This window comes from Onychostruthus taczanowskii, unplaced genomic scaffold, assembly GCF_017590055.1.
Source record: "Onychostruthus taczanowskii isolate IOZ18803 unplaced genomic scaffold, ASM1759005v1 scaffold48, whole genome shotgun sequence".
Classification (NCBI taxonomy): domain Eukaryota; kingdom Metazoa; phylum Chordata; class Aves; order Passeriformes; family Passeridae; genus Onychostruthus; species Onychostruthus taczanowskii.
The window spans coordinates 1,273,734-1,290,387 of NW_024502347.1; the positions used below are offsets into that span (position 1 = coordinate 1,273,734).

The following is a 16,654-nucleotide window of genomic DNA, read 5'->3' on the forward strand; positions in this document are numbered from 1 at the left end:
TATCATTCTCTTTCACTTTGGCACAAGACAGTAGAAATTTATCTGTCAAAGCTTAAGGTCAGCTATAATGTTCAAAGCAAAACCACTAAAGGCAAACAAAAATATACCATGCAGTCTGGGAAGGTCAGCAAAAAGATATCATCTTGGTTGTCTTAGTGCCACATCATTGACAGGTCTGGGGGAAAACCTTGTCCTTCAAGTCACTGCTCTGTGGGGTGTTCTCTTTTTTCTACCTGGATATACATCTCATGCTTCTTCTCTTTTATCTCATACAAACACCATTCCTACCTCTCTTTAGCAGTAGGAATGTCAGTGATACATTTTTATATGTTTTACTGCTTCCTCCCACTTCACATATTTCTTTCAAGATGCCTCTGTGTTGCAAATCTGGCTACCACTTTGTCTACTTAGGCATCTTCTGTCATACAAACATCTTTTAATATATATACTGTGTTAGGCACTAGAGAAAATATTATTCATACACACTACATCAGAGCTGGGACTTCCAGCATATTCTCAAGTTCTTTTGGCTACATTATCATAATAGATGTCAGGCATAGGAATTCTTATTTAGCTATGGCCTTTTGATACCAGACACATTTTGATTCTTGATATATGAATTGTGTAAACTAATCCAGAATCATCAATACATACCATTTTTTCAACATTTTTTACCACAGTCTGTGTCAGGAAGCCATTCTATGAGAAATGCATCCTCAACCATATCAATCTCACAGAGTTATATATTCTGGGAAAAAACCCTAATAGTTTTCCACAATAATTTAGTAGTTTGATTTGGCATTTGAATACTCCGCATTTGACCAGTCATTAACACTACTACTGTTGTATAGAACAATGCTCTCTGTCTCGTATCTGTTCTTTTGCCTACACTCAATAACCTTACATATCCTTCTTCAACATATTTTTTGGAATCCATCCAAATACAATAGTTGCTTTCAAAAATTGAAAAAACATTCTGATGTAGTGCAGGTAGTCTTCCAGCATGGGAACATGTATAGCCAAATGGAAAACTGCTTGTAGGCAATTAGGAGATACTATGCTCATTTCAGTTTCTATTCCTCTGAATTGAACATGTGTATAATTAAATACTTAACAGTTGTGCTTGATTTTAGGTTTCATTAAAACTCATACAGCAGCAATTGCCCTAATTTTAGGGGATTGCCTAAAATGTATAATGTAGTATGATTCAATGTGGCAAATGAGTTTGTTTCTGCTGGTTTAAGTCAAATGAAGACAGTACCGTACTTAGCAAAAAACAATAAATGTGTCCGGTAGATACTTTTTTTTGGTTTTGGTTGGTTGGTTGATTTTGGTTCTGGGTTTTTTTTTCATTTTTTTCATTTCCTTTACATAAAGGAAGTGGAATTAACTGATGAGGAACGGGCAATCAAAGCAAATCTCATGGATAATACAGAACTGCCTCCAGAAGTCCTTGATAAGATTGTTCCTGATTGGTGGAAGAAAGAACCATTCCGGTGACTGTATTTAGATTCCCTCTTTCTTTAATTAATTTTAGGAAGTATGTAATCCATTGTGTCCACAATTGTAAATAACTATCACACAGATTATTTCAATGCTTTTGTACTTATGAGTAATGACCTACCTGTCAGTCTTGGTTTTGTTGTATTATTTTAATTGATATTTTGACAGTAATATCATGTTTCATATGCTGCGCATAGAATTGGATGAAAGTACTTGGCACACCTGAATTGGATTAAATCTCCTAAATAGCTGGGTAGTTTTCATAGTCTTACAGGATAGATATGAACACAAACCTTTTATATTTTTCTATAATTTTTGTCCTGACTACAGATAAGGGACAATGGTTCTCTACACAGTGTAAAAACAGGGAGATAAGTTCTAGGAAAAAAAGAATGTACCAAGACAGAAAATTACCCAGTGTTATGCACAATGTTGTAATATTATATTGTATTAAATTATATTGTATTGTATTATATCACATCACAATATATATTACCCTAAAAAATTATACTGTGTTGTACTCTTCTTCCCCACAGCATCCAGGGCTACCTGTTCTTCCCTCCACTTCACTTCTTCTAGCTTCTCTGGTTTTGTGCAATTTTACAGTGTATCCTATTAAAGTCTAAAGTAATAGGTATAAACATTAGTTTCTTATCAACACAACATTCATCCTTACCTAACTACTCGTCTAATTCAAAATTGTAAGAGTTCCAATAAGCCATAGAGCTTTCTAGGTATAACTGACTTGTTTTTAACATATGCAAGAAGAGAAATATAAGTCATGCTGAATGGCAAATTTCTCATCCTATACTACAGAAGAAACATAAATTTTCATGCACAAGCTTTCTTTGAGAGTTGTTACCAGAAAAGTGTTTAGGCCACCTTCTACTCTTTGAGACCAGTGCTTCAGATGTACTGTTTTTCAAATCACACAAGCAAGTCTGAGGACACAATGAATTTTGGGTTTTGAAGTTTTTTAAAATATTTAAAATTATTAAAACCTCAGAAGGAATTAATTTGTAAGTACACTATCAAAATACACAGTGAAATATCAGTTTTACGTTGTCAAAAGATACTAGCTGAAAGTATTTTTTAAATTGTGCTCCTATTATATGCATTTAATATGGGAGGGTTTGTGGGTTTTTTTCAAAATAATTACATGTTCACTGTGTTGCACTTTAAACTACACTGTGTAATAATAAATATGTTATTTTCCAATTAGGTCCACAGGCTTTATACTGGATGGCTTCCCTCGTACTTCAGATGAAGCCAGCTATTTGTCAGAGCGAGGACTCTGTCCTGATGTTGCAGTTTATATTCAGGTAGAAGACGGTGACATTCTTAACCGTCTTTTTCCTCCACGTCTGAAAAAATGGAAAGACAAACAGCTTAAAAAAAGGGAATATAAAAAGAAGCTGAAGGAGCTAAAAGCAAAAAAAAGGGTAAGTTTTCAGCCCTAGGTTATTTTTTTGTTGTTGTTGTTTCTACAGGAGAGGTCTGAACGCAGATTCTGAAACTCCCAAAGCTGTGAAGAGCACACAGAGTAACAGGTATTGTAGCCAGGAGAAACAGTCCTATACATTCAACATTCCTAGGCTTCAGTCCTACACATTCAGCATTCCCAAGCATTCCTAGGCTTACTGTAGGAATAAAAAATAATTTAGGGCTCCTTTCCTCTTCTATGCAATTAATGCATACAGGAGTTTGGGCATCTCAAAGCCCAAAAAAAGTAGCTGTGCTGCCAGATAAACGGCAGTCCTGGAAAGTGCAGGAAAAAAGGCAAGTTGATGGAGGGAGTGAATATGGCAATAAAAAAACCACACAGACAGTTCATGCACTGTAGTATTGCTGCATCCCAGATTCCCTGAGCATGTGCTGTTATCAGTATCTCCCATAGGCTGACTTCACTACCATATGGGGAGTGCGTCTGTGTTCCCAACTCTGATGCTCTGCATGGGAATGCAGTTAACTCTAAGCCACATTCTCAGTGCTGTTGCAGCTGCTCTGTGTCCCATTCTAATGAATCTGTGCCTACTGTTAAACAAGTTACAAATTGGTTGAGGTAACCTGCAGCCTCTATGCAGACATTTACAATTGGCACATGTAATATTTTCAAGGTTCCTCACTTTCTATAAAAGTGAGAAAGCACTTCACATATAATACCAGAAAAAGTCTGAGTATAATTACTACAGAGCAGCTGACACACAGGAAGTTAGGACAATGGAATTTGGGACAAGACTCATACAATACCATTAATATGTCTAAACAGTCAAAGGGAGCACCACACATTTACTACCATACTCAATCACCCCTTTGCCAAATAGGTGAAAACCATCTATAGAAACCACCTATAAATCTAGAAACTCTGTAGTTTACCAATAAACCTATTACTATATTTTCAGTGTGATAAGAATCACAGTCTTTTTTTTTTCTATTATAAATCTCAGAAATTGCCAAATTAGTTTTTCTAAAATATGCTTACATGTTTGCCTAGTAGAGAGTTATATCTGGTCTACAACATTTCAAACTCTAGGTAGTATTTTTTAACATTAGAACTAACTGGAACAGAATTTAAGGTGGAAAGAAAAGTGTTAATTATAGGTTACATTACCAATTTTTGGAGGCGAGTTTTTATTAGGAAGTATCATCAGTCTTTTTACATCTTTTTTTCACCAACAGAATGAAAAGATTGCCAGAAGAAGGGAAGAACTTTTAGCAGAGCGACAGAAAAAGAAGGAGGAGGTAAGAAAACTTAATAAGACAGTTTTTAAATGGAAGCATTTGCATTCATACCATAAAATTTTCTAGAGCTTTTAGTCACAGACTTCAAGACAATGTAGAAAAGTAAAATTATGATAGACTGCAGGAAACTTCAGCTTTCAAAAATAATTTTATATTATGTTTGAATTGCTTTAGAAACTATGGATTCATGAAGTCTATAAACTATTTTAAAAGAATTACCCATACGTGATTCAATTCAGGAAAATACTTATGAATGTGTATAAACTATCTCATTTGTAAGCATAAGAGTAGCCCCACTAATTGAAATTAGGCATGTGCCTTTAAGTACACTGTCAAATTCATGGTTAATCCAGAATAGGACTGTACCAGGATTTCTGCCCAAAGTCAGTTACATAATATATTTATAAATGCATTCATGTACTACTTACTGCTTATGATATTCTGTCAGCTACACTTTCATCAAACATGCTTGTTTATAACAAAGTCCTGTCAAGCTACAATACCACGTATGAAAAAACACTCTTCAAAACTGCAGTGTAGCTCTTCAGGTTTTGAAAGTACTCTTGCAACTGGTATGATGCTTCACTGTATGCACTATGCAATACTGCTGTATTTTCTTCTGAAATAAAATTCTAGAATTTACTAGATTTTTTGCATATGATAAAGGATATCCCAAAATGTGATTTTGTTGAATTAATGGCTTTTTTTAATTTAAAAAGAGACAAGAATACCATATGTTCCTTCCAAATATCTGTATCATAGACACAAAGCAACAAAATATTTTCTCTTTATAGTCTTTAGCAGATAAGGATAATGATGAGGCTACTGAGGAGGAGGACGAAGATATTGAAGCTATACTTGCAGAAGAGTTTTTAGAAGAAGAAGAGGAAGAACCAGAAGAAGAAAATGAAGAAGAAGCTGTTGAGCGCATGCAAAATGAAATTTTAGAGAAGTTTGAAATGGAAGTAGAAAGATTACAAAGTGTGCAGGTACTGATACCACTGCTTATTTTGTTAAATTATATGATCACATGAAGAAGAATATCCATATTTATTTTTCACATTTAAAAATTATAGTGCCTAAATAACTGTGATGCTGCACTCATGATCTAAGTATGTGAACAAGATGAAGACTGTACAGAGATGGTATAGACTTTAAAGAGTATATAATTTGTATGACTAATGTAGTAGAAAAAAAAAAAAAGGAAGCTTTTGGGTAGGGCTATTCAGTCTTGGTGTCATTTCCTTTTTTGATAGGTCAGTTGATACAGGCAGCCAACATAGAGAGTTGTGAATGTATAAACAGATTTCAAAATAATTTTTGAGGCAAAATTCTTACTAGACACCTCTATTTTTTAATGCAGATCCTAGTTGTTGGTGATGAAACCAAATGTAAAGAAAAAATCCAGATCTAATCTCGGCTAAGATGCCAGGTGTTTGGCACCATTCCCACACTTAGTGACACAATTTTCTTGAAATCAGTGCAATTGCCTATGGCAAGGTAACCTCATCTAACACCAGATATCTGCAATGCTAATGCCACGTCCAAGGCAGTGGGTAGATCAGTAACGTTTGTTTATTATCTACAAAGTATTTCACTTCAGAAAGAAACTAATAATGATTTAGAAGAAGCTCTATCCAATGACCAGAGAGAAGGTTTACAAAACCAGATAATAATACAATATTGTAGCAGTGTGACACCTAATATAGAAGTTTAAACTTCAGTAGGCAGGAAGACCAATTCCCACCAAACTTTGCTGATTTATGTTGACTGAGAACATGCTTAGGAAATCCTTGATAGTTCACAGACAATCTTGCCATCAGTCTTTATTAAAAATCTGATTGCATTTGTGATTCTAATATTTCATTATGTTCTCTTAACCAGGAAGAATTTGAAAAGTTACTAATACCACCAGTTGAGATCAATGGAGGACGGAAGCCTCGCGTTGTGTGCTACCAAATATACAGAAAGCTGGAATCCCTAGTGGAAAACCGCAGGAGCATTTTTGAGAAATGTTACCCAATAAGTTTGCCACTTGCACAGAAGATGCTAGTTTTCTCATATAAATTACAAAGTTCTTTTGGTCAGTGGGATCCAGTCAAGGTAATGTTTTTAAATGGCTGAAGAATGTTTTCAAGAGTTGACACTCTTTAAAAATGTATTTCATATTAACAAGATGTTATCAGACAGTAGCAACTAATACCAGAAATATTTAATGAAAACTACATTACTGAATCAAAATTACATGACTGAATATACACAAAATACAGCAAGCATTAATAATAGAAGGTGTTGGTCTATCAGTTTTGCATCTAATTTAAGGGTGAGAAGCATTTAGTAAAATTTGTTACACTATCATTGGTGAGATGACTAAAGGTGGCATTGAATCAGAAAGAAATGCCTAACTTAATGATACACAAAACACAGGACAATATAAAAGGTCTTAAAACCTTCCAATAGTAGTGAGAAAAAACTGAAAGGATTTGGAGTGTGAATTTGTAAGAAGCCACACACACAACTGAGCACCAAACCTAGTAGTGGCAAAAAATGTTAGATGTACTTAATTCATTAGCAATAATTTTTTCTTGTCAAAATTTAAAATTTTTGAAGAGCAACAAATCTATTTCCATGGCATTTTACTAGAGATCTGGAAAGCTGAGGTCAGAAAGTCCTCATCACTATCCCCAAGGTAGGAAATGAAATATTCTCAGGCAATTCTTTTGGTTTAATGATAGAAATACAAGGTGATTGGATTGTGAGTAAATAAAAATTAAAAAGAAGATTAGTTTAAAAAAAAGTCCAGTGAACAACATACAGAAAGCACAAAGGCCCTGAAGGAAACATACTTTGGCCTTCATCTTACTCTGCCAATTCATCAAACCATTTTATTCCCTTTTGTAAAGCATCATGTTAGGTCTTCACCTGTTCCAGATCACATTTGTCTCTCTTTAACCTTAGGATCAAAATCTTCATTCTTTTTCATGGCTGCATCAATTGGCATCTAATAATCTAGGTACATACTAATAGAAGTAGATATGTCTACATTTACATCATTTCCCACTACTGAACCACAGTTTATGTGTTTAATTGCAGTTAGTCTCTCTGCAGTTAGTCCTTGCACTTTGTTCTGTCAGATTTGACTACATTTTTGTATTCCATTTCTCCACTTCTTCCTTTGTTCTGTACAGTATTTTTTACCAACCAAAAAGTACAATTCAGTTAGAAGAAAGAAGTTATTGGATAAACTAAGAGTGGTGTGCTGACAGCGAAAATGTACAAGCTGATAAAAATGAAAGAGAAATAGGATCATTTTGAGGACATTTTAGGAGAATAATAGAAATTATAAAATTGATTACAGACTGTAAGTTTTGGAGTAGAAAAGCAGATTGAGTATATTCCAATTACTTTGAGATTAAATTTGGGGGGAGGGGAAGTAGTTATGCAACTGATTAGAGAAGCAGAGAATAAACATTATGAGCTGAATGAGGAATGGAAGCAGATATGCACAGAACAGACTCATGAAAACCCATAAATTGAGAGCACGCACCCTGAAATGACTTCATGCAGGAATAGGAACCTAAGGATATAAGCACAGTCTGACAGGACAGTGCTACACAGTAGAACAGCCCCAGCTCTAGCTGTAATAACCAGACCAACCTTACTGACTCCTTCAAAGAATAGTAATAGATTTGTGAGGTATGATTTTCCTTGACGAGAAGCTGAGTTGGCTCTTCCCCATTATTTGATGTGTATGCATGTAACTACTGGGTTTTTTCCCTGAATTTATTTCAGTTTGCTTAATACAGAGTCAGATTTACTGGGCTATTTTTGCCAGATTCTACACTGGAGGTAAAAAAAACTTTTTTAAAAATGGTAATTTTTCCCCCCCTTCTTCTTTTGTTGAAAGAAGGTCAGTGTTACACATTACTCAGAATTACACTTTTGAGTCCCTTTAGAATAGTAAGGTGAATACCATCTGGTCTGGGCAATTTTTTCTACATACTGCTTTTCTACATTTTATTTTAAAGCCTCTTTTATTGACACTTTAAGACAGTTCTTCCAAGAAGGGCTGCAACAGGGACATGACTTAGTTTTTCCATAGAGAAGAGTAGTGCAAAGAATTAATCTGGTATTACTTCAATGACTATTTCTGCCAGTTGCATCTCTTACATGTCAATGATCCATCAACACTGCAGGCTTTTTAGTGGGCTGCTTAATGTGTTTGAAAAGATTTCATCAGCAGTGCATGTATTTTTCCAAGAACTTTTTCAGCTTATCTTGTGGTTTTCACTTGACCATAATGTAAGTACTGATATATTTTTACGTTTTCTTCATTTGCATATGACTTCTGGTGAATACAATATTCTCAGTGTATTTTCTATTGGCAGGCAGGCAGGTGAGTTTAATTCACTGAGAAATAAAATTATTCTCTTTGTTCTTTGAAAATTAGAAAAACTATTACATTAATCTTCTCTGACTGCACTATCTTGACAGACATAAAGTGTTACGGTACCACCTACTGGAAATTGCAAGTATTCTTTCTGTCTTCAATGTTTCTTTCATCTTTTTGAACAAGAAGTGTAGGTACAGAAGATTCTCAGATTCGAGTAAAATATTATGTCCATATGTGTGAATTTTAGAATGCTTTGATGGTTTGTCTCACATGGTAGGTACTCCTCTATCTGCCTATAAAGCCATTTCTCTGGGATGGAGGAAGAAAAGGCTTTGTCAAACCTAATTAACTGATTCTCATTTTGTATATTACACAGTTAAGCCAAGGAGATGTGATCAAGCCACAGCAAAGGGAGGAAAGCGCAGTTTTTCCAGTAATCCATCGTCAATATATTTATTTCTTATCAAGTAAAGAAAATAAAGAAATGTTTATGACAAATCCCATCAAATATATATGTCAGCCAAAACCTAAGCAATCTGTGCCAGTAAAGATTGCAATTGTGGGACTTCCAAAATCTGGAAAGACTACAGGTATGAGCAGTTATCTATTTTAAAAACTCATTTTTTAATGACTGAAGCTGTATCTGTCCTTACTGTTATTAAAAAAACACAAACCATTAATATTGTTGGTCTTCCTGCTTTTCTTGCTGGGCACAGATTCTTTTAGTTACATTCTCTAGTGTCTCATTTGACAGTCCATTGTCCATCTGAATTTTATCTCAGATCCTTAAGATGTTCGTGACCTGGACTTGCATTTAGAAAAACTGGACTTACACTATTTATACCCCTTGTATTATTTATTATTATTTTCTAATTGTTTCTTACTTTTTTGAGTCAATATAAGCTAATGTAAAATGGAGAAATAGTCCTAGGATCAAGGATGAGGACCCCAAACTCCCCACTTCCCAGTCTGTTTCCAAATTTCTAGATTAAAACCCCCCAGATTTCTATCCCTCTCCCCTCCCTCCTGCATGACTCTGTCAGTCCACATGTTTCTGCCTTTTACTGGAGGAGGAGGAAATTATTTTTAAACCACAGTTATTGATTAAAATAGGATGTTAAGAAGAAGAGACAGGTTCAAATGATCTCATATTTAGGATGAAATTTTAGCATATTTCCCATTTCCTGGATAAATGATGTAACTGATGGGCTGTTGTGAAAGAGGAACAGCAATGGAGGCATATTTTCTAACCTACTCTAATAATCTTGACTATATCTGCTGAGGTTTGTGCTAAATTGAATAGTGTTAGCATGCCCTGTGTATGTGCCAGATTGTGATGTTACTTATCTTAAAAGTTGTGACTTGAAATCAAAATATTTTGCAGTTGCTCAGAGACTTGCGAGTGTTTATGGGTTCCTGCGCCTGTCCCTAGGAGATGCCATCCGGTTTGTGATCAACAGCCAGCCAGAGAGCGAGCTGGCACTTAAGGTACAGTCACACCTTCTCCAAGGACTCACCGTGCCTGATGAATTGGCCATCCAGGCTCTAAATGTGGCTCTGCTAAATCACATGGATAATCCCACTGGGTAAGAGTTTTCTTGGGGTTTTGGGGGTTTCTCCAAGGCATGTTAGTCTCTTCTTAGGCATGGATTCCCATGTTACCACTGTAGAGCAATTTCACTAAAACACATCAGTAGTTTCTGCATTAAAAAAATAATCTGTACAAAAGGAGATCTTTTTTTTTTTTTTACAATTGCTCTGGAAAATGAGACTGAAGCATAATTTTCTGCGATTTTCAAGTAACTATATTCCAGTACATCAAAGTAATATACTTTATGACAGTTACTTTTTTTCAGTCAATAAGCCAATATCTTCCACTATCCTTTGAGAACTAGGATCTTTGAGAACATGGTCTCTCTTACACCAGCTCCAGAACCAACTTGGACACAACTGATTCTCTTTGATCATGCAGGCTGTTTCAGTACTCAAGTTGTTGTTTTTGTTGTTTTTTTTTCTGGTTTTCTTAACAACTGAAGTTATTAAGGAGGAACTGAAACTAGTGAGTCTTTTCACTACATTCATATGTAATCCTCGGCTCTTTCTCCTCCACTGAAACACCTTTGAAACTGGGCAGACTTAAAAAGCTTTATCATCAATATTTCATGAAATTCAACTTCTCTTCTCAAAAAGGAGAATTGTTACAGAGAAAGGCAATTTTGCAATAATCTCTGAAAATTATTTCTGCTTGAGATCAGAATTCTTTCAGCTTCTCTTTCACATTAAATCCTGGAATATTATTTCAGTATATTTTGTTCCAGTATTGCCTAATATGTGAAAAGCATTTCTTCTTCAATATGATTATAAAAACTCTTCAAATACTGTAGTAAATAATTTTACTTACCACTTTTAAAACTGTTCCTCCCAATCCACATGGAGACTTCTCATAGTTAAAATGATGTTTTGTAATGATTGATGTGTCAGAATATTAAAGTACACCATTTTTATAAGTCTCAGCCATCCACTTACCTTTTGCCCTTTGTACATTTCCTTTTCTCATTACTGTTTCTTCTTCTGCCTACTTTATTTTTTAAATTTGGTCGTAAATTTTTAGGAATGAAGAATGTGCCTGTTAAATGAGAGCAGTGATAGCTTCATGGCTTGGGTGTAGACTTTCCTCTCCATGGAAAATGTACTAGAAACATGCATAGACTTACTGGTTGATTGGAAACTCACTTCTTAGTGAGTTTCTTCAAAACTATTTTTCTGTTTGTGTTTGTGTGCAGAGTTGTAATGGATGGATATCCTCTAACAAGAGCACATGTAAATCTCTTGGAATCAACTAGGATCATTCCAGTGAAAATCTTTGAATTAGATATGGATACAAAGGAAGTGTTCAGAAGAGCACTGCTGGATAAGGAAAAAACAAGCCGGTAGTGATACTCCCTGATAGATTTTTTTTTTTAATTTTCTACACAATATTGTAATATCTCTATTTATGTGCCTCAGTGCTATACCCAGAGGTTGTATCTAACCTGGAGCATAACTCAGCTGTCTCTGAACTCCACATATGAAAAACATGGGAACCAGTCCCTCTGCTTTCTAATGCTTTGATTTCCATAGACCAGAAATCATAAGGATGTAAGGTGTTTGGGGTATGCTCTGGCCAGATCTTTCAGTTGCAATGACTGAGATTACACATGTGCAATGCTGTGCACCCACTCCTTAGTTTAACTGGTTTAATGCAACTGTACAGCAGAAATGTTACCACTTCTCTCCACTGCTGAAATTTATTTTTCATCAATTATTATTATAAAATATATTAATACTTCATCTAATAATCTCTTTTAAAAACTTAGAGTTCTTTTAAAAATATGAAAATAATGCATATTTATATAGAATAATGCATATTAGTGTATAGAATTCAAGACTTCTGAGCCTTTCAATTCAGCTCATTACCTTCTGTGTTCTTCTGAGAAGATAAATATTCTGTTTAAAGAGCCATTGGTTGTTTTTGAGGAAGAACAGTAAGTAGTTTATAAGCAGACAGAGAATGAAAAAGAACAGAAACAGAACATTCACCTTAAAATTAAATTGTGTAAGAACCTGTTTCTCATTAGAGGAAGTGTTTCTAAGAAGTTCCAGATAGCTTGGAGCATTATTGCATGCCTCTTTCATTTTGTCCTTTTCTTTTTGTCTCTTTCTTTTTATCAAGTAATCAGTACAATGTTAAATTGTTTACTAAAAGACTAAAGACAATTTGCATTGCAAAAAAAATTAAATCAATTATGTGTTTTTAAAAGTATTTACTTTAAACTTAATTTTTAATACCAAACTAATTATATTTCATAGGCTTAAGTACAAATCAAGTGTGCAATATTAGGGTACCATTTACTGGTGTATTTGTAATGTATGTCAGGTAATATGTGTTGATACATTCCAAATCCTTTGCAAAATAATTATTGAGTTGTATTTGGGACATAAATAGAAAAAGTTTTGTTCTTCGTTTTTGAACAGGAGTGTCTGAGCATATGTACACTGCTTTTCACATGTAGCTGGTAGTATTCTTAATAAGAAATTTGTATTTTTCAAATATGTTCTACAGTGTCAAATAAGCAAAATTTTGTAAAAAAGAGCTTAGAGTGAATTCTAGAATTTACACCTGAAATTCAATGAAATTATCTAATGCTCATATTTAAATCACTGTTATTTCTCATTGTCTTTAGACCTCCCTATCCTGAACATGACAGCCCACAGATTCTAGCTATTAAAAATTCCTGCTATAAACAGCACATTGATGATATCAGAACTTACTATATGAAGGAACATCAGAACTGGTGTGTGATTGATGCCAATCATAGCAAATGGAGGGTCTGGAGGACCGTTCTGCAGAAAGTTCAGGTGGTTGTTAAACAAATCCAGACATACCTGGAGAGAAGACAAGAAGGTAAAAGAAAAACAAATTTTCCCAGAATATGTGTTTCTTTAAAAAGCTGCAGTGTGTATTACCTACATGACAACTTCACCTTTCTGTGGATGAGGCTAATTCTTGGCCACATACATACCCTTAAATTCTTCAATCTCATCTGCAGAGATCTTGAAGAGATCTCTTGAAAAGAGTGAAGGCAAAGCCAACTACAGGGCAGTCTGAGGCCATCCTCCCAAGAACAGGGTAACAGAAGTCTGCTAAAGGAAGTCAAGAGTCCTTGGTCCTTGTAGATCTGGCAACACTGGGTGGTGAACCACAAAGAGTACCCCAAAGGTACAAGGGGAACTCTTACTTGCAGCTTCACTTTAGTGTTAGTGAAGGAAAAGGGAGGGATAGGGAAGATGTTAATTTAAAATATAGAAATAAGCTTAAATATGCCATCTGAGTTAATTTCTGTGCTTTGGGAAGAAGACCACTTTATTCTAAAATGGCACAGTTCCCACTTGACTTTTTGTCTGTCAGCACTGGTCAGGATTAAGTATGCCTTTTAAACATGTCTGTACTATTTAACTAGAATTCCTCTGAAGGGCATATATACTTCCTTATCTTTATCCACCTTTTGGGTTTAATTTTTACAGCTCTGTGGCTGCACCCATCTTACAAATTGGAGTCATAATCAAAAATGTTAAAATACACTTAATTTTACACATCAAACTTGAAAAGGCATGATTTTTAGGTAATTTGGTTTTGAGATGATATTTTATTCAAGATTTTGAATTTATTTCCTCCAGATAGACTGTAGCATTTGCAAGATTTGGATAAATAAAGGGGAGGGTTTCATCACACCTTGTAGTCGTTTTCACCAATGTAATGACATAAAATAATAGCTGAAATGTCCCGTAGTAACACAAAGAATTGAAACAATAAACCATAAAAAAGAACAGACTAATAAGCTAAGCATGCAGAGTATCCCACACTGTTAATAATTATTATATTTCTTACATGCTAAAAAATGTTATTAAAATGAATTGGTAAAATGAGTTACAACTTCATTTTATTATCAAAATGCTGTTTTAGTTCTCATTATTTCATATAATTTTCAAATTATTACTTTCTAGACTGTAGTGTTCCTGAGTAGAATTGTTTGTTGTTTCTGTGTCTCTCATAAATTAAACATTAATTGCTTTCATTAACAGGAAAAGCAACCAGCATTGCTGGTTTGTGTATCACTCCCAAGGAGCTGCAGGGACAGCTGGGGGAGTGTGGACAGTACTGTCCTGTCAGCCTTGCAGAGAAAGGTGAACTGGTTGACTGCTCTGTAACCCCCTCTCTGGAGTTTGCTGCAGAATTTCAGGGGCACTATTACAGAATGGCTTCACAGGAAGAACTGGAAGTGAGTATCAAAAAGCAGGACAAAAAGGAGGGGATTATGGGAAGAGGGAACATTGTTGCTTAGATTTAGGTACATATTACAGAAATAGGTAATATGCAATTTGAATCAGACCACTGTTGTTAGCATTCAAGCTTTTGTTCTGCATACTTCTGCTATCAAATGTCTAGGCAGATGAAATACAGCACAGACGCCATTAAAGCTCATCTTACAATTTGTCACAGATCAAACATTCATTTGAAAACAGTAACCTCCTCCTTTCTTTATCTGTTGTGGAAAGACTGGGTTAGAAAGTGGCTTATGACAGCAGTAGATAGTGATGGATGGTGGGTGAATGGTGACTACTTCAGCTGAGAGTAGGGTGGAAAAGAAATTACCCAAGAGCAACAGCAGTGCCAACACACTGTTGCATTGGAGAAAAAATAGGTATCTAAGCTGTGTGAGCCAGTCCTCTGGAGTTTGACTAACAGTCCTACAATGCTTCTTTCATTATAAAAACTCTTTTTTCCCTACAGAAATTCTTGAGCAGACCTGAAGTTTATGTATCATCACTGGCATCTCACCCTCTCCCACCCCCACATATGTTACCAAAGAAATTGACTGCAGCAGAAGTGAAGGCCTTATTCCCTGTAAAGCCTGAAATGCAAGGATACTGTCCAGTCACTTACCTAGATGGAAAACAGAGGTATGTCACTAGAGTTTTCATTATCTGAATTACAGAATATGTGTCCTATATTAATGCATTAATGAGGAAATATTTTCAAAGTACTTTTTAATGCTGTTCAGGGGTTGGACAGGAAAAGCAATTACAATTCTCTACATTGCAGCTGTGGCTTTGGAAATCAAGATAAAATCACCTTTTAAAACTTACATGGCTACAGGTTCTACAAGAATCTGTGTTGGCTTGGTGTCTTTCATGATGAAGATGGACAGATATAGTTTGAATTCTCTCTATCATAAGCCTTCAAAGGTTAAAAGAAATCTCATAAATCCCTAGTAGATGCAAAACAAGCTATTGTGATTTTTGTAGAGATCCATAAAGCTGTACCATAAAGTGGCACAGATTTCCTCAGTGTGCAAAAATTTATCATCAGAGGTGAACAATAATAGCCAGTTCTATGTTATCCCTTTTTAATCTCCTGAACAAATATGATTGGCATTTTAAATGGAGAAGCTCTAAACAAGCACTATAAAAGTTCCTTAATATGCAGATTTTGAGGCAGAGACTCTATCAGATTTTTAACCTTGTAACTGTCCATCATGTAGTGGAAACTTGGATGATCCAAGTGCTATTTTTTTTTGTAGTTGCTACACTTGCTAAATTACCAGAAGGCTACCAGTAGCTCATGAATTTACTCCACACAAATTATGTTTTATGTTTTCTGTGAATGAATTATTCTTGCTCCATCTCTTCAGATATGAAGCTTTGGTGCCTGGCAACATGGAGTATGCAGCAAAATACCAAGACAAGGTATATATTTTTGAAAGTGAAGAAAAACTTCAGAAGTTTATGAGGTAATACACTGACTGCATTTTAATCTTCAGTCATGTCACTGTTTATACATCTTAAAAGTGCTTACTTTATATCTGGTTAGGTTACCAGAGAAGTACTGGAATCTGAAGGTTCCCCATAAACTCCCTCCAAAAAAAGAGCCAATGCTACTAACTACACTTCCTTTGCCTGGATACCTTGAACAGGCCAGTTTTAGCTTTTCTATTTTAAAGCATGATTTTGTGATATATAGTATATCGCACTCAGTTGTGGGTTTTTTTTAATTTTTAATGCATTTGAGTCTTATATTTATTAATGAGATTATATTAAATTGAAAATATTTAGTTACAATTGAGAGAAATTTTTTAAAGCTTTAAAATAACAGATGTTTGTAGCTTTAATGGAAAAAATACAAGACCATTAGAGGGGGATAATAAGCTGCAGTATTATCTGATAGATTTTCTGACTTAGTTGTTTATCATATCTTGTAAAGTACATTTTGGTTTGACTTTTAACACCAGGATAGACACAAGCTTACTTGGAAAAATGTAAGAGTAGTTTGATACACTTTGACCCATGAATAAATAAAAAAATGATTCATAGTCACAGCCCTCCCTATTTTATGTGAATTTGTTATCTTCTACTATTCACCGACTTAGGATATCTGCGTTACAACATTGCTCAAGATTTCTTTAATGGTGTTTTAAA

At 34.8% G+C, this 16,654-nt stretch overlaps 1 protein-coding gene across 1 annotated transcript in view; it reads left to right on the forward strand.

The window, feature by feature from the left end:
- The window catches only part of AK9 (adenylate kinase 9), a 56,289-nt gene that overhangs the window by 36,512 nt on the left and 3,123 nt on the right, over window positions 1–16,654 (forward strand). Inside the window, exons 21-33 of the mRNA XM_041414861.1 lie at window positions 1,378–1,496; window positions 2,726–2,945; window positions 4,192–4,245; window positions 5,040–5,234; window positions 6,130–6,348; window positions 9,015–9,228; window positions 10,023–10,224; window positions 11,422–11,568; window positions 12,862–13,082; window positions 14,261–14,457; window positions 14,970–15,139; window positions 15,871–15,969; window positions 16,050–16,152. Coding sequence (XP_041270795.1) covers window positions 1,378–1,496; window positions 2,726–2,945; window positions 4,192–4,245; window positions 5,040–5,234; window positions 6,130–6,348; window positions 9,015–9,228; window positions 10,023–10,224; window positions 11,422–11,568; window positions 12,862–13,082; window positions 14,261–14,457; window positions 14,970–15,139; window positions 15,871–15,969; window positions 16,050–16,152 — 2,160 coding nt within the window. The remainder of the gene's footprint in view (window positions 1–1,377; window positions 1,497–2,725; window positions 2,946–4,191; window positions 4,246–5,039; window positions 5,235–6,129; window positions 6,349–9,014; window positions 9,229–10,022; window positions 10,225–11,421; window positions 11,569–12,861; window positions 13,083–14,260; window positions 14,458–14,969; window positions 15,140–15,870; window positions 15,970–16,049; window positions 16,153–16,654) is intronic.